We start from the raw sequence: 27,984 nt of genomic DNA, 5'->3' as shown, positions 1-27,984 counted from the left end.
GAGGGAGGGAAAAAGGAGGGGAGGGAGGAAGGAGGAGAGGAGAAGGAAAAGGAGAAGAGGGAAGAAAGAAACTCTTGTCGTTCTAAACAGGCAATACTGACAAACCAAACCACTACTTCTTCCTTAGGTAACCAGGTAATCAAGGGATTAAGATCTTCTAACCAAAAAATATAGCTTAAAAAGAAACAAGAAATCCAGGTATGGTGACAGACACCTATAATCTCAGCTCTGGGAGCCAGAAGGAGGAAGACAGCTGCAAGTTCAAAGCCATCCTGGTCTACATAGTAACAGGGCCACACAGTGAGACCCTATGTCAAAAGAAGTGTCAAAATAAAAAGTGCAGTGCTCTCCAGAAGCTTTAGTACTGCAGATTATTTGCTTCATGTACTGTCAGGTAGTGAAGTATATAAACAACACTAATTTGAAAGCTAAATGATAAGAACCAGTGTTTACAATTCAAAGTCTTAATAAAAAGAAAACAAGGGTCCCACTACCACCACGACCATTTATATCAATGAAGCCTTAAGCTACTAGCCAATACTCTTCTTATAAAGAAAAATATCCTATGGGACAAGGAAATAGTTCAGTGGTAGTATGCTTACCTAACATGCACGAGGCCCTGGATTTAATTCTCCAGCAGGCAGAAAGAAGGAATGGAAGAACAGAAGGGAACAAAAGGGACAGGGAAGGGACAGGAAGAGATGAGATGAAGGGAAGAGAAGAAGCAAAGAGATGAGAAAGAAAAATCTTGGTGGCACACACACCAAGTGTGTCTGCATTCAGAAGACTAATAAATTTGAGGCCAGCTGGGCTGCTCAGAGATGCCTTACCTCAAAAGACAAAACAAAAAAATGTCCTACTTTTATTGGCTCCTCCCAATGTGCCCAAATTACTGTAGATATATAGTTAAGAAAGGAATGAAATGAAAGACATGATACTTCTTAGAAAAAAAGTTTAAGCCATCAGTGGAGGGCAACTTCTCCTACCATAAGAAGGAGACTCCCGTCCATCTTCTTTATCCGAGTCTTTGTCTTTCTTTCTCCGGTGGTGATGTTTGTGCCCTCGATGCTTGTGACGCCGACGACCCTCTTTACTAAATGGTACATGAACACCAACATATACAGCTCGGTGGCCTATTAAAAGTTTTAAAAGTGTATTACTGGTTTTACCAAAGTACAAGTATGAAATTCAAGAAAGCACGTCACACTTTAGAAACAAAGAACTGCATGTAAGCTCATGAAGTCAACAATGGCGGTCTTCAATGATATATTTTAAAGTACTATGTCACAGTAGAGCTTTGCACTACTAACTGATAACTAAACTAAACCGAAAATTAACTAGCCACATAGATTACTGGTGTAAGCATCAGTTTGTCATCTAAGGTCAATCAAGAAAAGCTAGATATACCATACAATACAGAGATAAATTTATTCTACCTTAAAATAGAGTGGTGACATATATACCTATAGTCCCAGAACTCAGGAAGTTAAGGCAAGAAGATTTAGATTTCATGGTAAACCTGGGCTTTAAAGAGATAAGAAGCAGGCAAACAAAAAAAATTATATACTTATAAAAAATATAAACAAAAAATATGTCAAGTGTTTATGTATACACACATAAACACACATATACACATCTATTCTACCTATATTCATGGCCAATTCAAGTTAACAGATATTCTTAATATATACCTTAAGGGTTATAAAGTATCTCATATGTCATAATATACTAACATTTAAGGAAATGTTTATCATTTTTTCATTGTTTCAAAGACTTTTTTAATTTGAATCAGAACAAAATTCAAACATAAAGAATTTTAAGACATCAGTTAAGGTTGGAAAGATGGTTCAGTGGTCAGGAGTACTTGTTTCTCTTCCAGAGTTTCCAGGTTTATTCCCAGCACCTACAAGGCAGCTTACAACCATCTGTAATTCCAGTTCCAGGGGATTCAAAACCTCTTCTGACTTCTGTAGACACCAGTATGCACGTGATGCATACACATACATAAAGGCAAAACACATAAAGAACTAAATACATCTTCAAAATATATACAGAGTAGCAGACAAAATTTTATTAACACCATTACTGTGTGCTTTTAGAGTAAGAAAAGCTACTATTGGGAAAATATTATCCTTTCTATTCTAATCCACCAAAGAAGCACAAAAGGTAAGTCTCTATTTTGATCACTCAATAAAACGGACTAGTGACACACAGCACTGTGTCCACTATAAGACAACAACCGCTTTCTTCAAATAGTTTAAACAGTTCCCTATTGAAGCTGTATTGTTTTGTTGAATACAAAAAGATGTGACTACAAACTCAAAAAACAGGCAATTATGGGGGGAAAAAAACCTCTTGACATAGAGTTGCTTTTTGCCTTTATATATAAAATAAAGAAATAATATGCTGGAATATTAGGCTAATAATACTGTTTTCATAAAAAAATTTCCTAAGATGGCCAGGAAATAAATACTTCAAGAAACTCTTTATCCTTAGATAAGATTTTACATTCTCATTTTAGCTTTTGAGACAGGGTCTTGCTAGACAGCACTACACCCAGAATCCTCCTGTCTTGCCCTGCAAATGGGAACTACAGGAATGTACCACCACCCTGGCCTCTTAGGTGAGATTTAAAAGTGCACTTGACCCTTATCAACTACATTTGATCCTCATCATGTCTATTCCCTACTAGGAAATCTGCTGGCTCAGTAAAATTTTGTTTTAATTTCCAAACTAATACTGCTGTCATGTGTCAACTGTCAAAATATTAGTGTCAATCAAGTAAATGTAGCCTGGTGGCACAGCCCATCATCCCAGCACTTGGGAGGCTGAAGCTGGACTGTAAATTCAAGGACGGACTGGTATATTAGTTATTTTTCTCACATTACCTTTCTGGACGCTGAGATCAAACCAGGAGAATTTATTTCACTTAGTTTGAGGGGATATATAAGTCCATCAAATTCAGTAACACATGACAAGCAGACACACCAGGCTCTTGCTCATATCTTGACAGATCAGGAAGCAAAGACAGGGGAATTCAAAAACTCTGCTAGTTAGTGTTCTCCTTCTTCCTTTCCACCCCAGTGTCTTTCTTCTTCATCCCTTTCTTCCAGGCTGGGATACCAGGCCATGAGACAGTCTCACTCACATTAGAGATAGAGAGATAGGGTTTCTGTCCTCAGTTTAAACTCTCTAGAAATACCTTCATAGACATGCCCCCAAGCGTGGAGCCTCCGTCATTCTAAATCTACTCAAGTTGACAATGAAGGCTAACCATCAGACCTGGGCTATATAGTGAGTTCCTGAGCAGACTGAGCTACACAGCAAGGCCTTGTCTTAAAAAAAAAAAAAAAAGTAACTGAACAACTTAAAAAAAAAATAACCAGACTTCTAAAAACACACTGAACTTATTTGTTAAAATATCTCCTAGTACCTAAGCATTCTGCCTAGCATACTAAGAACTTGACACATCTCTACAGAAATTAACTCAATTATCAGAAAAACTATACTAGAAATTACAGATTTAAAATTTATATACTCAACATTTCTTCAGGGATGACAGGTATGTTTTGGAACTAAAACTGAGTTTTTAGTAAACAGTGAACTGAATACATTTAAATGGCTAACTGTACTTATGTGAATTATATCTCACTAAAGTAAAACCTGTAGGTAAACCCAGTGATTTTACAATTTTATTTTAGTGAAACTGAAACTGAAGAGTCAATTCCCATCACTATGTACTAAGATTACAATCCCATGGGCCCAGCTGGCACTTGGCACACCAAGTCAATATACCAAGATAAAAATAAATTCTATGAAGCTGGGCGGTAGTGGTGCATGCCTTTAACCCCAGCACTTGGGAGGCAGAGCCAGACGGATCTCTGTGAGTTCGAGGCCAGCCTGGGCTACAAAGTGAGTTCCAGGAAAGGCACAAAGCTATACAGAGAAACCCTGTCTTGGAAAAAAACAACAACAACAACAAAAAAAAAAAACACACAAAAACAAAAATAAGTTCGATGAGTTAATAGCAGAAAGGCTAGAAAAAGTAAGACTATACTAAAACTCAAGGATCAGAAGACAGTCTGTTTCTTCTGCTTTTGCCTTTGGTATCCTGTTATAATACATTCCACAGGGTATTCTTAGACTTTTAAGTCATTTTTAGTCAGGCGTCTTAGCTCATGCAAACATAAGCCTAGCACTCAGGAGGAAGAGGCAGAAAATTCAGGATAAAATGCAGAAGACTCCATCCTTTTTTTTTTTTTTTTTTTGAGACAGGATTTCTGTGTAACTTTGCACCTTTCCTGGAACTCACTCTGTAGCCCAGGCTGGCCTTGAACTCACAGACATCCGCCTGCCTCTGCCTCCCAAGTGCTGAGATTAAAGGTGTCTACCACTACCGCCTGGCCTCCATCTCCTTTATAACAGCAACAGATTAAAAGCCTGATATAGCACTGGCAATTTTTTTAAATTTTATAATTAATTTAATTTTATGTATCAGCCATGGATTGTCATCTCCTCCCTCCTCCTGCCACCCCCACCTCCCTGCCCTCCCCCCAATCCATTCCCCATTCCCACTACCTCCAAGGCAAGGACTCTCCTGGGGATTCAGCTCAGCCTGGAAGATTCAGTTGAGGCAGGTCCAGTCCCCTCCTCCCTTCACCTAGGCTGAGCAAAGTGTCCCAGCAAAGGGCCTAGGTTCCAGAAAGCCAGCTCATGCACTAAGGACAGGTCCCAGTCCTACTGCCTGAGGGCCTCCTAAATAGTTTAAGCTGATCAACTGTCTCACTTATCCAGAGGGCCTGATCCAGTTCCATGGAGGCTCCTCAGCCATTGGTTCACAGTTCATGTGTTTCCACTAGTTTGGCTATTTGTCCCTGTGCTTTTTCCAATCATGGTCTCAATATCTCTTGCTCACATAATCCCTCCTCTCTCTCGCTGATTGGAATCCTGGAGCTCCACCTGGGGCCTGGCCGTGGATCTCTGCATCTGCTTCCATCAGGACTGGCAAATTTCAACATAAAAAGTCCCTAAAGTGTCTATAAAAACTTTGCCATGAACACCAGTTTAGCCAAATGTTCCACATTAACTCAAAAATAACACATGGTCTCATATCCACAGACATGTTGGGTATTACTGCAAACTGGGGGCCACTGTACAAAGCACAAACCCACTCTCTCCTCCTCCACTGTCACTGTCATGAAAACTAGGTCAGAATGAGAAACTCATACAGACTACAGGAGACTAGGGAGACATCACTAAAGGTGCTGCAGATTTTACACTGTGCCAACTGGGTCCTTGGAACAGAAAAGGCCGTTAGTAGGAAACCAGTGAATTCCAAATAAAAGCTGTAGCTTAGGAAACTGTAAGTAAACCATTTTCTAGTTCTCCAGTGTTAACTTCTTTATTTTCACAAATGGTGTGATTTCAAAATTAATGTTCTTAACATTAGATGAACCTGTTAAGGTGCACACAGAAATGTGCTGTACTGTGTATGCTGACATTTATAACTCCAAAACAAAAGGAAGAAAAGGAACTATTTAATACAATTTCTTCCCATTTAGGGAGGACAAAGAGCTCATTTGTTGCACAATTCTAAGTGGTGGTTACTGTAGCACTAATGAAATGAGCAACTGATGACAACTAGTGACACTGTGGCTTAAACTCCAGTACTCCAGCCAGTCTACCCAAAGTGTGGGAAAGGAGCACAGTTTATAATCATTACCTTTCATTATCCCAAGTAATGACAACTATCAATGAGGTGGGAAAGGCTTTATGAAATCTATCTATGCCAATAATTCAACAAAGAATAAATGATCAGGAGATAGTCTGAACATAGATAAGAATATCTTCTACACTATTATTCATTGCACTACACTAGAAAAGCATTCAGTCTTCTAAACAAACACTGACCCCACAGCAATGTTTCCAGAAGCAGTAAGTAGAACTTAAGAAAACACTGACAGCATCAGTTGCTCATTTCCCTGCTAAGCATAAGAAATTATTTTAAATGAACTTACTTTCTAGTTCTTCTTTTTCAAACTTGGTGTTCACGGTTGAGCTAGTTTTGCCAAGATCTACAATGGCTTCCTCATCAGGACCCTAGAAACAAGACATTCTGCTTTACTATAAACCAATGCACATATTATTTCAAAGAACCAAAAGCAGATACCCTCTCACAAAATAATGTTCTGAGAGCAACTACATCTTTTTAAAAGTGTTTATAAGAACTTTTTAAATCCACAATTATGCAAGGCGTTGGTTGTGCACACCTTTACGCCCAGCACTGGGGAGGCAGAGCCAGGTGGATTCTGTGAGTTTGAGGCCAGCCTGGTCTACAGAGCGAGTTCCAGAGCAGGCACCAAAACTACATAGAGAAACCCTGTCTCAAAAAACCAAAAAAAAAAAAAAAAGTTAAGAATGAAATCAGCAAAGGGCTGTAAACTTTTTTTTTTTAAAAAAAATACTACATTTATCCCCAATAAAACACAACCAAGGCCAAAGGCGGGGGTGGGGGTGGGAGTGTTAATCGATCTTATGTGAAAGGAATGCTGTCTTAAGTGTCAGAGTGGTGGAATGCTTGTTTTGACATTTGCTCCAAAATCATAAAGGAAAACAACCATTGCCATGGATTACAGATAAACACAACACTGTCCAAAATAAGTGGTGAGGTCAATGTGTAGTACCATTTTTACTTGTAAGTTAAAAAACAGCAAAAATTAGAATGGTTCATTTCCCTACAAAGCCAAAATTGTAACCTCTAGGGAAATTCTGGCTTATGATGTAAAGACTCAACCTTAATCAAATCTAAGTTTCAAGCTGCTCCCTTCCCCAGCTCTACAAAAATATATTATGTAAACACTTGTATTACAAAATAGTTTGTACCATTTTAAAAGAAGCTTGTAGCTTATACTTCCTTTCTCAAGTCCTAACAACTTTAAAAGAACATTGTGATCACCATCATCTACACAGTATAAATATATTTGCTCTGTCAACACATGCAACAGGTAACACACCCATCTCTCAAAGCCGAGTTCTGGGTTTGAGCAGATCCACATTTAACTCTCTGGACCCTGCATAGGCTGTTGTGCCAGGAAAGGTTTGCACAACCTTTAGCAGTGCTGGCCTGCGGTGGAAGGCTTTTCCATATACTCACAATAAATTAACAAGCTGTTTATTAGTTTTCCCCAAATTCTCACTATCTAAACTCAGAAACAGGATTGGTCTGCTTGAATTTTCAAATAAATTTCTTGCTATCCCAACTCACTAGCTAATCCACCAAATTCAGCACCAGGCATAGCATTCCTAGGAAATAAAAGTTTTCTGCTATCCAGGCTTACTTTCTAAAGGTAGACACCCAAAGAAAACCTCAAATAGATGTCCGAATTGGTAGTGTTCAAGTCAATTCAGAGAAGTTAAATGACTTGCTATAAGAGGCTGTATGAACCATAAGACAATTCCACACAATAAACTGAGAAAAAAGACACCAGTTAGTCAGACTTCCTTAGTAATAGGGCCAAAGTCAGAAACAAAGCCAGGCCCTTAAACAGCTTAAGGGTGAGAAACTACAAAACCCAATAAACATCTCTTTCTGGGAATGGGTAAAAACCTAACTGAGTTTTTGGCCAAAGGGGACCCAAGGACACCCTCACACAACTAAGCCTATTGCCAAGGTTTCTGGTTGCTCCCCACAAACTGATGATAAGGCCCCATTATTGAAGACAGCACTTACACACCTTAGTGAACATGGAGAAGTTGAGCTGGTGCCTAACTACTTCATCCCTACTACTAGTGTTCATGATACTGGAAGGCACTCTGCATGCTGCCAGGAGAAAGGGAAACCCCAACCCAGCTATAAACCCTTTCATCGATAATGGTGAACTGCCTGCAAGAAGCATTCATGCAATTGAGGTACAAAGCTTTTAGGAGTAATCAACTAGTATCTGATTGGATTTAAGGCCCACTACATGAGATGGAATCCATACAAGACACTGCTTGGATAGCCAAGAACCTGAGAGGACAAGGATCTAAGGGAAATTCAAATACTACTGTTCTACTAAAGAAATGTAACCAATAAAACGACTCCTAATGATACTCTGCTATTCTCATAGATCAGTGTCTTGTTCAGCCATCATTGTTCTTGCAGCACATGGGAATAAATGCAGAGACCTAAAGCTGCAGAGTAAGAGAACTCAGAACATTCAGTCCTAAAAGGGTTGTCTCCCCTCAGGGCTCAGGGAACACTGCAGAAGAGGAGGCAGAAAGTGGGTAAGAGCCAGAAGGTATGGAGGACACCATGATAACAAAGCCTTCTAAACACAGCAGGATTGAGCATTAGAGACAAAGATCTTCCAAAAACACCATTGAGTTTGTGTTGTGTTACTGCTGGGCATGGGGTTAATAGTGGTTTGTATACCCAGTAAGAATCCATTGAAGAAAATTTATTTTTCCTTTGTGAGAAGTTATCAACTGAAGATACTGGGTTAGGTATGGGACTTGTGTAAACTCTCCCCTCTCAGTGCTGGGACTCCATCTGGCTTAGACCCACGAAGGCCCTGCACATGCTGCCAGTCTGTGAGTTCACATATGCACCAATCCTCCAACTGACAAGCTCTCTCCTAAACCTAAGAGGCCAAGGCTGTGTCCTAATAGGCAACATACTGTCCACACTAAAGGGATTAACTGCTCCCATCCAAGGCTTCATTTAGCCTGTACAAGTGCCAGGATAAGAAACAATACAACTAATTCCTGGCCTCAAACAAACAACACAGCTCTACTTACGTGTTCAGACGCATCAACAATGCTAATCAGCTTGCACTAAAAATACCGTAAGTCCACTATCTACCATTTACTTTATATTTTCATTACACTTACTTTACGACTATATTGAGTTAAAAATATACATACTCTATCATTTTAAATATTTGTCAAAGAAAAATACTTCCACATGTGCAAAAATCCTCAGAGAAGGTGGGTGGACACCTTTACTAATCTACTCAGCCTATTCCTGGGATACTCTACAATTCCCTTCCATTCTCAATGTAGTAGGTTCTTTGTTTTGTTTTGTTTTGTTTTCTTAGACAAGGTCTCACTGTGTAACCCTGGTTGGCCCGAAACTCTCTATATAGACTAGGGTGATCTTGACTTCACAAAGACCTGCCTGCCTCTGCCTCCTGCGCCACACAAGGCCTATAACTTTTACTTATAAAGAAAAAAGAAAAGAAATAAAAACAGGTCACTTGTATTTCTTAATGTAGCTCTGTAGGAGAATTCTTACCTAACAAGCACAGATGCACAGGCTCTGGGTTTGATACACACACACACACACACACACACACACACACACACACACACACACACACACACACAGTGGGTGAGTGGGGGGCGGGGCAAAAATCTAAAAACTGGAAGCAAGTTTTGAGGTAGCAAAGACCTCTCATACCAACTAACACTTGAGAGGTAGAAAGAAGAGACTCTTGGAAGGACTTTAGGGTACGAACTGAGTTCAAGACTCCCCTGGGTACAAAAAAAAATAAAGAAAAAAAGAGAGGGAGGGTGGGAGGGAAGAGGGGAGGAGGGAGGGAAGGAGGGCGGGAGGGAGGGAGGGAGGGAGGGAGGGAGGGAAGAAAGGAAAGCAAGCAAGCTGAAAGTAGATCTAAATACATAGTTAGGAAAGATCTCAAGGATATATTATTTGGTGAAAAAGTAATTTACAGAGTTATAAATAAATCACATACACATTAAAAATCAATTAAACCAGTTTTGTTCCCAAACGTCTGTTTCCATGTGTTTATTTCTATTTAGTAATAAGTAAAGAGAAAGATTTGATGGAATCTGCACCAAACTATTAACTGCTCAGAAAAATGTGTCTGAAGGAAAACTAAGTTCAAGTATCATACAGTTGCTATTACAGTTCTCAAATGTAACTAACATTACATTTTATTACAATATTACAGACATAGGGCTAGGTATGTGTATGTGTAATTAGCTGGCATGAACACAGTGATGGCTTTCAGTCCCCAGCACTTGGAAGGTAGAAGCAGGAGAATCACAAGTTCAAAGGTCATCTAAGGATGCATAGGGAGTTCAAGGTCAGCCTGGGTGACATGGGACCCTGTCTTTTAAAACACAAAAACAAAAACAAGCCATCAAAAACTTAGAGCACTAGCTGACCAAAGGAGCACTTTAGGAAACAAATACACTTCTCCCTTTCCTAGTCTTTCAACTGTGAAACATGAGTAGTAAAGACAGCATCTGTTGTAACTGCCTGTGTTGTGTAGGCTGTAAAAATTGGCCATCTGGCTGTACAGGAAGAAATACAACAAAAGTACAAAGGGTACATGTGACCACAGACTGAAACCGCCAGAACAAAGGCACTGGGTATTTGAAGGGGGTAAAAACTTGGTCTAAATGCATGGCTTTTAGGTGTGATTGTTTTAGAATAATGCTTTATGCCATTTCAATGCACAGGAAATTAATACTCCATGCAAAATGTGCGTTCTTTTTAAAAGTTGACATGCAAATAAATCCATGTACATATTAAATGTTTGTAATGTGCTCACTAAGAACACACTAATGAACAGAGCCCAGCAGTCCTAGTGGCATTTCATTTCTTGTATAACATTTTAAATATTCACATTTCAATGTCAATTATTTTTAAATTTTCACATAGAAAAGACTCTTTCAACATTTTTACCTCTAAGAACACAGCAGTAAACTAAAGATAGCAATAGCTAAGAATAACACCAACAACATCTACCTAAATAAATAATGGCATGTCACAAGAAAAAACAAAAATACAAAAGAATAAAAAAGCATCCAAATTACATCTGTGCAAGTCAGGTTCAATCTAATCTTATCTTAATTCTGCTCTGGTGTCAATTTTTTTAAATTTATAAACACCACTATATTACAACATAAAATAGAATATTAATTATCTATAAGGCACGTGGATATCTTATTCCAGAAAGAGATTAAATGTTATACATGAAGTAACAGGTAGCCAAGGTTATTTATTACAGCAGTGCTTGTAATAGGAAAAGGCTAGAAACAACTTACTATTCCTTGATAAAGAAATGTGTAGTACACAGCATAGAAATAAGGTGTCTTCAGGACTAGAGGAAATCAAATTTGAATGCTGATACAATTTGGGTTCCTTTTTCTTTCCCCATGTCTTGCTTGTCTGTTTTGAGACAAGACCTCAATCTCTACCCTGGGCTGGACTGGAATTCACATGCTGCGGGAATCTTCCTATCCTAGCCTCCTGGGTGCTGGGAAACAGGTTAAAGGCACAACACCTGACTTATTCATCTGCAGATCTGACTTTTCTTGTGCCATGACATTATGTTGGAATTTGAATTTTAATTAAAGACAATCCAAATTTGAACAAAAAGCCTCTAAGGAAAATAAAACAAAGGGAATGTAAAAAAAAAAAAAAGGAAGTGTGAGAGCAGGGAGACTGGAGTGAGATGAGACAAGCACGGGCGAGGAAAAGCCTCAGCAACGAGAGCTTAGGCATGTAACACAGGATTACTGTCACCAGCCAGCTCAAAAACCTCACTGGGTTCTGTGGGAAATTTAAACACTAAGATTTCACTATTTTTACAAAGAGACATACTCACTCCAAGATTTAACCAACACAGACTTGCCAAGACACAAGAATACTTTAGCAGTCAAATATGTACAAAGTAACAGAGATAAAAATTTTCAAATATTATTTTAATTACTGATGTTAGCCTAGCATAATGGCTCATGTCTGTAACTCTAGCATAAGAGGCCAAGACCAACAATTATTACAAGTTCCGTCCTGGACTATGCAGTGTATTCCAGGACAGCCTGGAGTACAGAGAGAAACACAATAATACACACCTGTAATTCCAGTTAGGAGGCAGAGAAGAGAACTGTCATGAATCTGAGGCCAGCTTGGTCTTCTGGTCAGCCAGGTATATATAGTGAAATCTTGTATCACACACACACACACACACCAACTTGTATAACTACCTCTTTACTATAGAAAACCAGAGTGGGATGTGAGGAGGTCTACAAAGACTGAATGCTTTTCAAGGTCCACAAACCAGGTATGGTAGCCCCAAACTGCAATTCCCAAAACTGGGAGGTTGAGATAACTGGACTGCTAGAGTTCCAAGCCGAGTTCAGCTGTAGTATGAGGTCATGTCTCAAAAACATAAGGGGCGGAGGGGGGAGGAATGGAAAAAGAGAAGGAAAAGGAGAAGAGCAGAGTGAGGGAAGGAGGGACAAGGTAGGGAGGAGAACAAGCATAATTTCCTTAAGGATTTGGAACTAAAACTCATTCACTTAGCAAATACCCAGGGCACAACATGAGTATTATACTACAAACAGGTATGTGTCAAGGGTGCCAGTGAGTGAAAACTCAAGTCTCCAACTTATTGGTTTATTTAAGACATGATCCTCCAGGGGGGAAAAAATCTGGAGGCAAAGGAATTATCTTTTGAAATCCTGACCAATGAGACCATAAAGGCATCTACATGGAATATAATTTGTTTTTCCAATTCAATTTTCATTCTTTCTTTCCTTCTTTCTTTTAATCTAAATGATGAAAGAAATATGAAAAGTTTAAGTGACTTGTTCAATCACATTGCCAGTAAAAGAACTACAATGAAAAGCCAAGGCTCCTGAATTGTGAACTGTTGATTCACTAAACTACAGATCAAGGTCACTTGTCATAATACAGCATTTCTTACTTAATAACAAATTCATGGAATCACTTAATATCTCACAGGCTGAACAATAAATTACTAAAGTCAGTAAGCACATCTGGTTTGTTCTCCACTCAGTTCCCAGCATCAAGGAGTATCTGGACCCTTGGAAGTCCTTTATTTTAACGCTGAAAGTCCATTATGTCTGAAAGTATAAGTAACTATTAAAAATTTTAAAAAATTAAAAAACTTAAAGATCCCTTGGGAAGCGGGGCTGGAGAGATGGCTTAGGGGTTAAGATTACTGACTGCTCTTCTAGAGGACCTGGGTTCAATTCCCAGAACCCATATGACAGCTCACAACTGTGTATAACTTAAGTTCCAGGGGATTCAATAGCTCCATACAGATATACATGCAGGCAAAATACCAAAGCACATAATATTAAAAGGAAAAAACCCTTCTAGGGAGTAAAGAGGCAGTTTAACAGTTAAGAGTACTTGCTGCTCTCCTAGAGGCCCTTATCAGGGGCCAACAACCACTCTGTAACTCCAGCTCCAGGGAATCTGAGGCAGGAACCTGCACTCCCATGCATACACTCATATGCAGCACACACAACTACACATAATAATAATAATAATAATAATAATAATAATAATAATAATAAATCTTTAAAAGATCCCTTCTAAACACAGAGCATAAATATGATACTTTAAAATGTAATCGTTCAATTTATATTTTTGAAAGCTCAGAATCAGCATAAAGTCAAAATTCAATTCACAAATAAGAATCCTAGTTTAAAAAAAAATCAAACAAATCATTTTTTTTACTAAAATTACATGCTATAACTAAAATTTCTCTTAGTCATTTCCCTTGCCTGAAAAAGCAACATTTACAACATATACTTTTCTTGGTCAAATTATCAAAATATGAGATTTAGCATAGTATGAATAACATGTTAAAGTTACTTAAAATGTATCATTTTAACCTAGTATAAGAGCTTTTGACACCAAAGCTAGGAAATCCAGTATTAAAAGAGACATCAGAGATCCCCATTAGAAATTTATTTTTCTATCATCATATGTGGCTATAACCCAAAAGTAAGACCTCTCATAGATTCTGGTTATTAAACATTGTAGAGAGTAATTTCAGCTACCAAACATCTTAACTTCCAAATGTGCTTAATATGATGTGATTTCTTTCCAACTATCTTAGCCATGTAACGGTTTTTAATTATTTCTTTTATTTTTTGAGATTATAGTATAATTACATCATCCCCTTCCCTTTCCTTCCTCCAAGCCTCCCATATGCCTTTCCTTGAAAAGAACTTTGTAGAGTGGTACAGACGCTACCAATGTTCCTAACTTTACACAGGCTTTACTCTTCCACAGATGAGTTCCACAGCCAAGGACAGAGGAGATGATAATATTCTAAGCCAGCATTAACTGAACCCCACATTTCTCCAAGATATACTATAAAGCTTAGAAAGATTAAAGTTTATCTGTAAATAAAACACGAATTCTAACTAATAGATACCTACATGTAACTTCCTCGCCAGCCGAAATCTTTCCATAGTAATACTGACAGGCCTTGTTTTTACAGTGCAGTAAATCCCTAGAAGAGTCCAGGGGCAGTGAGGGCACATCTGATTTAGGTCACTGTGCTTTATACAGATGAACTCCTCTAAGTTGCTTTTATGGTACAGCCAATCACTGTCTTCTATGTTACCTAATCTTCCAAGCTGATAACTACAACTTAGAAAGAAAGGGTCAGGGCACTAGCCAGATCTGAACTGTAACAAACACATTTAGAAATACTGAAAGAAGCCAGGTGTTTCTGCAATCCCTGAACTTGGGAGATGGAGGCAAGAAGACCAAGAATTCATAAGGCCAGCGTCTACTACATGGTGAGTTCACGGCTAGCTGGTGAGTGCCATGAAACTTTATCTTTAAAACAAAGTGTAGGGAAGAGAGGGGGGGCAAGAAAGGAAAGATGAACTGAAAGAATGAAGCAACCAAGTTTAAAGGAAGTCTTCGACAACATTAAACCAAAGAAAGCATAGTCTAAGTATCCTGTGTGTGGATATTTAAGTGTATTGTGTACCTTACTGTACTTTTCAGTAAGCTAAACTTAAATGTAGCACAACCCAAATGCTGTTATTCAGAGAGAGCTTGTTTTTGAGGATTACTAAATTTATACCACATTACCTCCAACTACATTACTAATAGAATTGATAGTCATCCTATAATCTCTAACAGCTTGAAGGGAAGACAAAGAATAAGCAACATAGCCCCAGCACCTGACCAGGACCCTTCCTTTTTACTAGAAACTTCAAGGGGCTTTTGTTACTAAGAGTTACATCTACTTTTACCATAGTAGAATTAAAACTCAAAAAACTAAAGAGTTTATTTAGAAAACAATAAAAAAAAATACATGGTAACTTATGTAACACCTTAATGAAAATAAGTATATCAAAACAATCCAAACTTCAGTGAGGATAACTTTGTGTTTTTGTTTGATTGAAACAAGTTCTCCCTATGTAGTCTAGGCTGGCCTGAAACTTGTAATCCTCAGTCTCCCAAGTGCTGGGATGATAATGGTATGCCATCACACACAGCAAATATTCTTCTCAATTAACAGTGGAAACTCCTCTTTAACACCAATTCAACTCAAATCATTCTGTAAAGTTAGCTGCAATGTGAAACCTGAAACAATTTCAAATGAATATTCCGTATACAGTTATCAAAACCCATTTGTATATGTATTCTTGTCTTCTTTTTAGTTTTGTATTGTTTGTCTGTGTGCATTCGTGTCTTCTTTTTAGCTTTGTTTTGTGTGTGTGTCCGTGAGAGTGGGGAAACAGACAAAGTCCCTCATTAATGGAGTTTGCCATTTTGAATAGACTGGATGGCCAGTGAACCTCCAAAGATCTACCAGTCTCTGGATACTAGCACTAGAGTCACAGGTACACACCAGCTCTGGGTTTTTTTTTTTGTTGTTGTTGTTGTTGTTTTTGTGGGTGCTGAGGACCCAAACTCAGGTTTTCATGTTTGCAAAGCTACCCACTGAACAATCTCCCCAACCAATTTTCCTTTTTGAGACAAGGTATTCTACAGACTAGAATGCTAGAAGTTACAGAAATCTTCCTTATTCAACTTCCCAAGTGCCTCCACTCTGGTTTTTGTAATTTGAATGGTTATCATACGGAATATTAGTGTCTTTCTAAATGTCATATCTCATGACATGGTAAGAAAAATAACAACTCACATGTGTCAATAAAACCATCACCATGTGTGGTTAAGACCAAGTACTGAGAAATATCAGCGTCAGGAGGCTGGTAGACACAGGTTTTCCAAAGTCCTTTTTGCCTGATAGCCCAGATTGTTTATTATTACTAGTTAAAAACCACACACACACAATCAATTGTCTTATTGAAAGTGAAAGGCTCTCTTCATTTATGTTTGAAGAAACATCTATTATATGCCATACTGTCAGCTGTAAGTGCTACATGAGAAAATAATAAAAGAGGTGATCAGCATGCATAAAGGCCCTATATCAGTTCTCAGCCCCAAGTACACAAATTCACTCACTGATCTATACACTCTTCTGTTGCAGAATATTATTTTAAGGTGTGTTACTTTTGTTTATGTTGCATTTGTTTAACTCTGTGAAGCTGTTACTGTGCCTGTCTAAAACACCCGATGGTCTAATAAAGATCTGAACAGCCAATAGCAAGGTAGGAGAAAGGATAAGCGGGGCTGGCAGGCAAGGATAATATATAGAAGAAGATCAAGGAATGAGAGAGGAAGGAGGAGGACATCAGGGGCCAGCCACACAGCTACACAACCAGCAATGAAGTAAGAATAAGACTTACAGAAGTAAAAGAAAGATAAAAGCCCAGAGGCAAAACGTAGACAAGATAATTTAAAGTTAAGGAAAGCTGGCTAGAAATAAGCCAAGCTATGGCCGGGTATTTATAAAGATAAGCCTCCGTGTGTGATTTATTTAGGAGCTGGGTGGCAGACCCCCCAAAAGAGAAAAAAAAAAAACAATACCCATCTATTCAAGAAACCATGTCCTACCTCCAGAAACTACTTAATCTTTGCTGAACTACTCAAACATTCCTAATTTCCAAGAGTTCTTTAAGTTAGTTACAATGAACTTGGTCACTATTCAAATCAAGGACTACTCAATGTCAAAGCCACAATGTTCCAACACATCACCTATCCTCAAAGTTAAACTACATGTAACTTTATCTGTCCTACATAATGCTATTTGCTCATACATTTCATGGGAGAATTTTAAGAAAATAAATTATTCATTCACAAAAATGCTCAATTATTTTTCAATACTTTAAACCTACTAGTAATTTAGTGACAGCTAATAATATTAAAAAGCAAAAATGGTAACACAGTAGTAGGTCAGCATAAATATAATAAAAGTGGATATTTGGTCTTAATTTGATTTCTACAGAAAAATTAGAAGGAAATTGTTGAAGAAAAAAAAAATCCATATAAACCAAATGCAGACTTCCTTCATTTACAACATACTTCAAGGAGCACAAGGCCAGACCACATCCTCCACACTGCTACATTCACATGGCTTAATTTAGGCAACCATTTCAGTTTTCACCACCACCAAAATTCAGGCCTCACCATAAGATCACCAGCTAATGGCTTTGATTAGAAACAGGAAATTTTCTCCTTATGCTATATATGAGGTAAAGACAACTCCTCGAGGCCATTTTTAAAGTTGTATCAAATGCCATACCATTTCAAGAATTTTGTTTATAACCTTATTTTGACGTATGAACCTGTGAGTATACCACCACATCTGGTTCTGTTTTTCTTAAGAGTAAAAAAAAAAAGTAGTTCAGGGGCCAAAGTAAAGACTTTGCTAACATTCAGGAGGCCTTGGGTTCAATCCTCAGTGCTGCATATACAACAAAAACAATACTTCATAGTTAAATTTCAAAGACGAAAACGATATAAATTCAGCTTGCATTTGCTTTGAGAAATGTCAATTTAGTTACAGTGTTTATAGTACTGTCTAGTAGTTGTTCTCTCAGTATTGAAAGAAAGTTACAGACTCAGAAAGTAAACAAAATCTACAGGACTCAACAGTTCAAAGTAACAGGAATCACCAGGCCCATCCTCAAGCTTAATCCAGACTGCTGGGGTGGCTAAACTGCCTACAAGTTGAACAGGGAGCTCCAGGGGTATAACTTCTGTCCTTTCTCAGTGATTCAGCTACTGTGAGTAATCCACCACCTACAGTCCTGGAAGTAACCCCAATAAATTCACTGGTTCACTAAGCCAGACTTTGTAGAATAATTTCTTTGGTCTGTCATCAGTGTCCTACCTGAGGTGGACATTTGTTCCTATCTCCCCAAGAAAAGTCATACAATATTTAATCATAAAGATGCAGTGATCATATTGGACTACACTTAGCTAGAAAATTTTACCTAAGAAATTTAAAGGTAAAGGACAAACTCCAACTTATCTAAATATAATTTTAAAAAGTTAAACTAGGGGATACAGTCGGTTCAGCAATTAAGAGCAGTTGTAGCTCTTCCAGAGGACCCAAGTTCAAATCCCAGCACCCATGTTAGACAGCATACAACAACCTGTAACTACAGCTCCAAGAGATGATACCTTCCTCTGATCCCTTCAGACAAGCCCCCCGACCCACACACAAGTTTAAAATAAAAAGTCAAATTAGACCTGCACAAGAGCAAGCCAATTAGCATTCCAGCAATGATGGAGAAGGTTCATGAGATTCAACACCAAGCTGAGGATCAGGAGAAGAGGAATCATTTTTCTTCTGGATACAGCAATACTAGGTCTCCCATGCTCAAGTGGGTGGCCCCACACCCACACAGGTGCCTGCAGCACTAATTGGACTCAATGGTTATAAAAGAAGAGGAGGATGACGACGAGGAAAACATGAAGGTGAAGGAAGGAAGAAGCCCCAGGAAGGTACAGAGGAAGTTGGAGGGAGGATATATATATATATATATATATATGAAATTGGCTCACTGGTTAGAAACACTGGCCAAGGTGTTGGGATTTAGCTCAGTGGTAGAGCACTTGCTTAGCAAGCACAAGGCCCTGGGTTCGGCCCTCAGCTCCAGAAAATTTAAAAAAAAAAAAAAAAAAAAAAGAACAAACAAACAAACATACACTGGCCAAGCAAGGCTAATGACCAGAGTCCAGATACCAGAGACCACATAACAAGCTGGATGTTCAGTGCATCCCTGAGGCCCCAGCACCAAGGACAGGTGAACAAAGAATAGTCACTGGGGCTTGCTGGCTTCTAAGCTAGAAGCTGGGAGTGTGGGGGATGCAGGACACACAGTTCCAGGTTCAGGGAAGGAAGGAAGGCTGGCTTCCATGTATACACACAGACACAAACACATTAGTATACCCCATATTCAGACACATATACACACAAATAACAACAACAACAACCAAGTCAAAATATGGGTTGGGGAGATAGCTAAGTAAATAAAATGCTTTCTGCAAAAGTGGGGAGCCCTGAGTTTAAATTCCCAGCAGCCACATAAAAGCCACGCAAGCATGGCAGCTGCCTGCAATTCCAGTAGCAGAGAGAAGTGACAGGGGATCCCTGGAGTCAAGCTGAGTAGCTAGACTAGCCACAAAGGCAACTTCAAGTTTAGCAAGAAACTTTGCCTCAATAAAGAAACTGAAGAGCAATTAGGAAAACACTTGACATCAACTTTGGACCTCTGCATGCACACCCAATACGCATGTGAACATGTGGACATACATGTGTACATACATACATACATACACACACATGTAAAAAAAGTCAAATACGGTTGGGTATGGTGGTGTATGTTTGTCACCCCAACATGAAGGAGAACAGTAAATTCGTGGCCAATCTGGGCAAAAATGTGGGGGGGGGGGGTTAATATAGTAAACTATGATAAACTTACTCTGCCTTCCCTCTTTTGACACTTTTGTTCTCTTGCTCTATGACTCTTGAATCAAATCCTTTAGGACAGGGACACTAAACCTTAGTGTTAATGACATTTTCGCCTATGTACTACTTTGTCTTAGCAGGCTGTACAACTGGTAGGTCATCACATATTAAGTCTTTACTTAACAGATGTCAGAAGCGCGCGCGCACACACACACACACACACACACACACACACACACACACATACACACACACCAAAGTTAGGATAAACTAAAATATCCACAGATGCTGCCAAATGTCCACTGGAAGGGAAAAAGATACCTTGGGCCCAACCACAATGATATCTACTGCTTTGGAAATAACCAGGGAGCACTACTAATTTTAAAGAACCTGAAGAAAAAAATTTAAATCTACCTGGTTCCATCTCAGCAACAATATGAAGATGTGTAAAATCAAACATAAAGCAAAGCCTTCATCCTTTCACAAAAACTGATCTAAACACATCTTGAACTTAAAGAGTTGTACTGAATATACTTGTTTTCCAGGGCACAGAAATATAAATGCACATAAATGTTATTCTGTATTCCTATTGCTATTTCCATAAAATATTTTTAAATCCATAAAAGGGAGCTGAAAAACATTTTTTCTATGTGCTTCCAAATGTTACAGAATAAGTCTTTGGGCCTTAGTCTATTGAACTTTCACATACGAAAACGGCTGTCAAAACCAGCGCGCTTCTACACTCATCCCACAGACCTACTAAACATACTGTAAAGTCATTAGCTCTTGGCTCTGCACTTTTGTTTGGTTTGGTTTTGGGTTTGAGTCAGTGTTGCTACGCAGCCCATGCAGAACTCAAACTGCTAAGTTACATTGAAGATATGTTGAATTCTAAGACAGGAGTGCATATTTGTAACCCTAACACTGTGGAGGCTGAAGCAGGAGGACCATTGCTAATTCAGTCATTAAAAGTACCAAGACGAGCCGGGCAGTGGTGGTGCATGCCTTTAATCCCAGCACTCGGGAGGCAGAGGCAGGCGGATCTCTGTGAGTTCGATGCCAGCTTGGTCTACAGAGTGAATTCCAGGAAAGGCGCAAAGCTACACAGAGAAACTGTCTCAAAAAACAAACAAACAAACAAAAAAGTACCAGGACAGCCAGGGCTACAAAAGGAAGATTTAAACTTAAATGACATTCTCTTCTCTACATTTACCTCAGTAAATAAGACACTCATATTTGGCTGCTTAGTAGAAACATGACTACTACCCAGTGCTTTTCTATGACTTTAGTCAAGTGCCAAGTCCAGCTGATTCAGCTGCCTATGGATCTTATGGCAGCCTGCTTCTCCTTTTACTTTCTCTGATCATCACAGCTCAAGCCTCTATCTTCACTGGCCTGGAAAACATGGTAACTTTCTCGTTGGCTTCCAGCTTCCACGTAACTGTCTCTAGAGTTGTCTGGAGGAGACAGTACTGACTGTTCCCCCATTTAATGTGGATATTATATCCACAGCTCTCAGAAAGAATCCAAGCCAAAGGTCTACCTTACTTCCCTTCTCCAACACTGCCTGTGGTCTACTTTGCTACTTATGTGTACGTATGTTCTGCCTACATTTATGTCTGTGTACCACATGCATGCCTGGATCCCATGTAGGCCAGGAGATGTGTCCGACCCTCGGGAACAGAAGGATGTGCCTGGAAGAGCAGCAAGTGCTCTTTAACACCGAGCCGTCTGCCCAGCCCGTGGCTCCCCCGTCCAACTCCTCAAACACTCTCAACTCATTTCAGAGACTGAACACACTAAACCGAACAACTGGGTCTGGGAATAGTGTACGTCTGCTCCTTGATAAATGTTGTTAAATAATTGAGTGAAAAGGGGAATAAAGTTTATTGTTGAAGAAAATGAAATCTATTCATTTCTTCTTAGAAATAGACACTTATTTTATAGTTCCTATTGATTTTCTAAATGAGTAGCCTCACCTGCATTCACATTCCCAAAGACTTTATTAAATTCCTCTTTTATTATACCATTCTCCCATTTTATTCTTTATGAATTCTTTGGAGACAGAGCCTCACTCTGTAGCCCAGATTGGCCTCAAACTGGCAATCTTCCTGGCTCGGTCCTGTTTCCTTTCCTATTCTTTAACTCTTGTCTGTTTACTCTCATAAAATTGCCACTGTGTAAACAAATGAGAAGGGGCAAGAAATCACCTAGACCCAAATCTTTGGTCCAATGACCTCCAAGTTGTTTTTCTTTACCTCCTTATTTCCTCTAAGTATTAATTCTGTTACAATCGTTAAGGCCCCACACATGCTAGGAAAGACTAGTCCTGAGCTATATAAACCTGCCTCCTTTTTACATTTTGTTATGAGACAGGGGTCTCAATAAGTCCCCCAGAGTGGCCTTAAACTCACTCTTGATCCTAAATGGGGATTCAACTTGTGATGTTCCTGCCTTAGCCTCCCAAATAGCTGGGATTACAGGTCTATACCACCAGACCCAGTCAGGAGGTATTTATTCTTATGTACAAAAAAAAAAAAGTATTGTTAGAGAATATGGAAAATACTGGGAATATGTTTGGGATCTCTGTGCTTTGAAGAATGTTAAGTTAAATACCTAATCAAGTATTTGCTAAAATTGTTTAATAAATGTACTTAAAAGTTTAGTTTGTATTCTGTTCAGCATAGGCACTGTTGTACTATGAAGTAATTTTCATTTGAATATGAGTTGTTGAAATAAATATCCAAAAGAAGCGTCAAAGAGTAGCTTTGAATGCAGGCAACAAGCATTTGCTATAAATGGTAAAGACCTGCCAGTTGACCTGCATAGCAATTTAGCAATGCTTTAATCTGAATTCTTATATTATTGCTATTTCATAATTGGTATTTCTTATCTCAGTAAGAAAACAGAAATTCTGTGAGGCTACTAACCAGGCTTCTCTTGGTTTCTCTATTAAACTTTGTTTAAACTTCCCAGATTCTTTCTGAAAGTACATAGAGTTCTCTTTGGGATCCAAGAAATAATGACCAAACACTACAGGACAACTAGGAAAGGCCTCAGGGAAGAGCTGCCTCTAACCTTCTCATCTCTGTCGTGTATTTCTTTCTCAGGTCCTCCAGAAATCACTGTCTGCACTGGCTCCAGCTTCCTGTTTTCTCATCAGAGGCTCTACTCTGGATCCTTCTAAATAAGGTTAAGACTACAGATTTTAATTAAGCAGATTAGTCAAATAACTGCATTGTAGTAGAATGCATAAAGCCAGCAGGGCAATCATACCTGTAATCCAGCATTTAAAAGTTGCAGCAGGCAGGAGAATATAAAGGTGTGTTGGCTGCGGGGAGCCACCTGGTGGTGATAAGACTGTCTGAAGCTATGAATGTGTTGCCTGGGTTGTGCTGTCTCTGAATTTTGTCTTATTTTGAAACAGTCTGTAGAACTTATAATCATTTCTCAAATTCCCTATTTCTGAAAAAAAAAAAAAACAGCTAGACAAAATAAAAAGTTGAATGAGGGTTAAATTTATTCTGAAAGAATCCCAAATTCTTAGCAAAAGGGAAACTAAGTCTCCCAAACGCAAAAATAATCTCAAGGAAAACTGTACCCTGCAGGTATGAAATGCAAAAATACCCAAGGGAGCTCCTCCTGACAACTGGAAGTAGGTAAGATCACCCCATTCTTCCTAAAAGGCCCCCACTGAGAAGTGCACTATGAGGCTAGGGGGCAATTGTAGTCAAAGATTGTCCACAAACCCCAAATCATAAAATTAAAAGCAGATGAGGAGCAAAGGTTCCTACCATATAGTAATTCTTAAAGATGAACTAGAAATAGCACATTTCAACACTTCCAGAACAGTGTAACAGCTGTCATCTGAGCTTGGAAATCCTTCTTGTCATTAGTCATTTTTATAATCATGTACATGAAAAACCCATGGTTTCTATAAATCGAAAACCACACAAGGAGTAGCAAACAAGTAAAATACATAATTTCCCAAAACTTAAAAATATCTAAAACTGGTGAAAACTGATTTCTATGTTCCTGGTGTTCAATACTTATCACCTGCTTGAATAAAGCCTTACCTCTAGTTAAATTAAGGAGAGGGCTCAAGTGGCTAGTCTGAGATCCCAGATCAGGAAGGGCTGTGGCGAAGTACTGAACTCCTGGACAGCCTGGGCAATAAAGTAGCAAAATTCATCTCAAAACACAAACAGAAAATGAAACGCCCTCAGAGTATGTGGGCACTTGCTACAATCCCAACACTCAGGAAGATTATGTCCAAGTTCACAGCTAGCCTGAGCTACAAAATAAGTGACTATCTCACAAACACAACAAAAAAGAACCTTTAGTGGGTTTTGTTACTTTATCTAAGGGGTTGTGTGATCTCTGAACATGCACTAAGACTTATATTGAAAAACAAATATAAAAATACTTTCTTGAAAAGAAAAATAACTTCAAAAGATGGAAAAATGATCTTTTCCCCAATGTTAACTTTAAAAACTTGGTAAACAGTGGCCCCCATAATAAAATCAGGAATGCAATATGACCAGTGTCCCCTACAACTGTGTCCCTGTAATTTCAGCAAATGCCAATTCACCTGGATTATTTGTTGAGTTTATTTCTCAGGATGTTGGAGATCTAATTGCAGTCCCTTAAGCACCTTGAGCAAGTGTTTTTCCACTGAGTTACACACATCCCTAGCCTTTGAACTTAAAAAATTATGACTATTTTATTCATAACTTAAATGACTTAAAACGTTTAATAACTTTGATATATATATATATATATATATATGAATCTTAAGTACATTATGGATAACTTAAAAACCATTATGAATTTCAATTAAAAGGTAAGTATTTTCACAAGGGGAAAGTCTAGGTTTACAACAGCGTATCCACCAGCTGGGCATGGTGAAACACCTGTAATTACAGCATTCAGGAGTCAGAAAAGGTCGTCTAAAGCCGAAGGTCAGCCAAACCATCTCAGAAAGAAAGGAACAAAGTCATATTGTACATCACTGTCCCGGCTTGCTTTCTACTGTGATAAAGACCATGACCAAAACAACTTAGGGGAAACGGCTTACTTTAGCTTATAGCCATCAAGAGAAACCCAGGCAGGAACCTGCAGTCAAGAACTGAAGCAGAGGCCATGGAGGATATGACTTACTACTGGCTTGCTCTCCATGGCTTGCTCAACTGACTTTTTTTATACAAGCCAGGACCACCTGTGCAAGGGTGGCACTGCACACAGTGAACGGAACCATACCACAGAAACCATTAATCAAGAAAATGTCTCACAGCCATGTCTGCAGGCCAGTCTGATGGAGGCACTTTCTCAATTGATGTTTCTTTTCCTCAGATGACTCTAGCCTGTGTCAAGTTGACAAAAAATAAGCAGTACAATCACCAAACTGTTACTTCCTTATACCCAAGCCATTGCATTTTAAATAGTGCCCCTAACCTTTCCTTTACACTTCACTGACTCGAATTCCTCAGTAGAATGTAAACAGATTAGAAAGAACATCAGTAACTACAAACTCCAATTTCTAAAGGATAAATGAACTCAGTACACAATTAGGTAGGTGGTATGCAGCTCACTGTATTAGTTATGAATTCGGTACATAATTAGGTAGGAGTTATGCAGTTCATTAATATTAGTTATGATTTTTGAGCTTATATACTATATAAACTATAGCATCGATGAAGTACCTTCACAACATGATAATTAGGTAATTCATATGTTAGAAGACTCTATTAACACCTCTCATGAAGTAATGTCAACCCATGACATAAATCATCTGCTGGGCATGACAAGAGACTAAGGAAGGAGGATAAAGATTCTGTTCATGAACAATGCCATCTGAGGCCAGCCTGGGCTACGTAGTGAGATGCCCAATCTCAGAAAGAGGGGGCTGGGGGAGAAGATGAGAGGGGAGAAGGAGAGAGGTATGGAGAGGAGGGAAGAAGGAGGAATTAGAAGCTGGTGTGGTGGTGCATATATGTAGGCAAGAAAATTGCCTTAGTTTGAGGTCAGCAGTAAGTTCAAGGTCAGCCTAGGCTCAAAATTTTTTTCTGCTATGTGTAAACATAAGAATTATTTATATAAAAAAGATGGATGATAGTGGCAAATGCCTTTAATCCCAGCACTGAGGAGGCAGAGGGCAGTTGCATCTCTGTGAGTTCATGGCCAGCCCGGTCTACAGAGCGAGATCCAGGACAGCCAGGGCTACACAATGAAACCCTGTCTTTAAACAACAACAAAAGTAAAATAAAATAAAAAACATCCTGTGTCTTTTGTCATAGGTATGAAAACAATTCACTGTGAAGCTCTGCTCCCTCCCCTCACTCTCACTGTTCACACTCTTCCTCTCTAGGGATGTATACCATTTTCCTCTTTAGCTCTCCAGTGTATTTAGATACATATTCTTACCCCTTAGAGAAGTCTCTGTAATCAGATCTAGCTACCTCTCTATCAGTACAAAGAACCATCCTCACTCTTCAGCCACCTGTCAGATGGCATGAGGTGGATATCCTGTAATTAACTCTACCTGTGCCACACAAGGAGGTTGCTTCCGAATTTGTTTTTATTTAAGATAGTGTATTCCGATGTAGGCCAAAATCACAGCCAATGGCCTGCCTCAGTTTCCCAGATGGTATGATTGCAAGAAGCAACTTTGAAAATGACACAATTTTCAATCTTTCCTATACAGTAACTAACACAGAGAAAAGTCTATCTTATACAGGATTACATAGCTGGTGTCACAGGATTTGCTTTTTTAAAGATCCATGACATAAATTAGTGATCTGGTGTTCATGTTTTCTAAGAACCACTGAATGTGGCTGTATTCTCTCAAAGTTTAATATACTTATCTATTACAGGATTTCTCAAGAATCTTTAATGTATTGTTATGTATTACGAATTTCTAAAAAGTCTGTGTGACATCTCTCAAACTTATTTGACTACAAATTGTTCTTTCACAGACTCTCCTATAGACTTTAGAATCTGAGAAATAAATTGCAAATGTATGTTATGGAGGTGAATGCAGAAATTTCTAACAATTATTTAAGCAAACTATAAGCCTATGAATTTTTAAAGACATGTAGTCAAACTGAGTTAACTTTTAGGATATGTTCTTTAGCTGTCTTCGGGACTCCTCTGAGATTTCAAAGTTATTTCTATCTCTCCCAGAAAAAAACAAATAGAAAAAAGTTTTTTTTTTTGGGGGGGGGGTGATTCATGAACCCGCCTGATGCCATATCAGTCACCTCTATTTTTAAATCAATTTTAAATACAGTGCTGTATTATGAGGTAACATTAATCATACAGGAGTCTCTTTTCTCATATTTTAAATAAATTACATTCTCACAAAACAAAAATTTGGTCCTTTCAATTCATTTCATAGAATATAAAAATCAAGATTTTTTTTTTTTTTAAATGGGCTTAACTACCTGTGCTAACCTTGGACTTCTGGATTAAAGCAACCTCCCTACTTTGGCCTCCCAGGTAGCTAACAGCAACACAAGCATGCATAAGAACCCAACTCCTAGGAGTTTTTAAAAAGCAATGAATTTCACAATTTGTTAAGAGTCGCTACTAAAAAAAAAAAAGTTCTGCTTTCAATCTAAACGGGGAAGTGTGAACACCAAGAAAAGAAATCCAGTTTTAAATGTACATCAAAGCAGTGAAGTGTGGTAATGCCAGCACTCTGGAGGCAGGGTCAAGTTCAATGGAAGTTCAAGGCCAGCCTGTTCTCCAGATGGGCTGAGAATGCTTAGCAAGATCATGGGAGGGAGGGAGGAAGGTGGAGAGAACTGTGAGGATTACTGAAACCCAACTCCCCTGAGCTCCACTTACAAGTGACCACATCTGCCTAAAAGTGTCCACAGGAATTCACACATGTCCTCTAGTCTATCACACTTGTCTTTCCCTCACTTCCCTAGTCCCCTATTTGCCCACTTTCCAGCCAACCATACCAATACTTAAAACTGCTAAAGTTTTCAAAGATATTTATTTCCAAACCAAAATAATATCTTCATGGCAAAGTATAAAATTATTCCACAAAAAAATTTGTTTCTGCTGGGCATGGTGGCACATGCCTTTAATCAGAAGGCAGAGGACCTGTGTGAATTTGAGGACAGTCTGGTCTATACAGGCCAAACAGAGCCACAGAGTAAGACTCTTTAGATGCTTCCTAGAAGACTTTTACCAAAAGCATCTGTAGTTCTACCAGGAAGACTTAAGAGAAAGAGGCTCTACATGAATCTGATTCATTTTCTTGTTGAATACATTGATTTTTAAAGCAAAAGAGATTCTGTAGACCTTTAGTATTTTCCCAAAATGAAGACTGCCAGTAAGTTAATGTACTGATACACAA

General features: G+C 38.6%; 1 protein-coding gene across 8 annotated transcripts in view; it reads right to left on the bottom strand.

The window, feature by feature from the left end:
- Slc4a7 (solute carrier family 4 member 7) overlaps positions 1-27,984 on the bottom strand; it is a 95,719-nt gene that overhangs the window by 62,514 nt on the left and 5,221 nt on the right. For all 8 annotated transcript variants that reach the window (XR_005092214.1, XM_037208675.1, XM_037208674.1 and 5 more), the window contains exons 2-3: positions 6,018-6,099; positions 987-1,133 (exon numbers count right to left, since the gene is read on the bottom strand). Coding sequence is in view for 7 of the 8 variants with exons in the window: in XM_037208675.1 (XP_037064570.1) it covers positions 987-1,133; positions 6,018-6,099 (229 nt within the window). In the remaining variant the exon portion in view is untranslated. The remainder of the gene's footprint in view (positions 1-986; positions 1,134-6,017; positions 6,100-27,984) is intronic.

This window comes from Peromyscus leucopus, chromosome 9, assembly GCF_004664715.2.
Source record: "Peromyscus leucopus breed LL Stock chromosome 9, UCI_PerLeu_2.1, whole genome shotgun sequence".
Lineage (NCBI taxonomy): Eukaryota > Metazoa > Chordata > Mammalia > Rodentia > Cricetidae > Peromyscus > Peromyscus leucopus.
The sequence above is the reverse complement of the archived record's forward strand: the minus strand, read 5'-3'. Positions and strand labels throughout refer to the sequence as shown.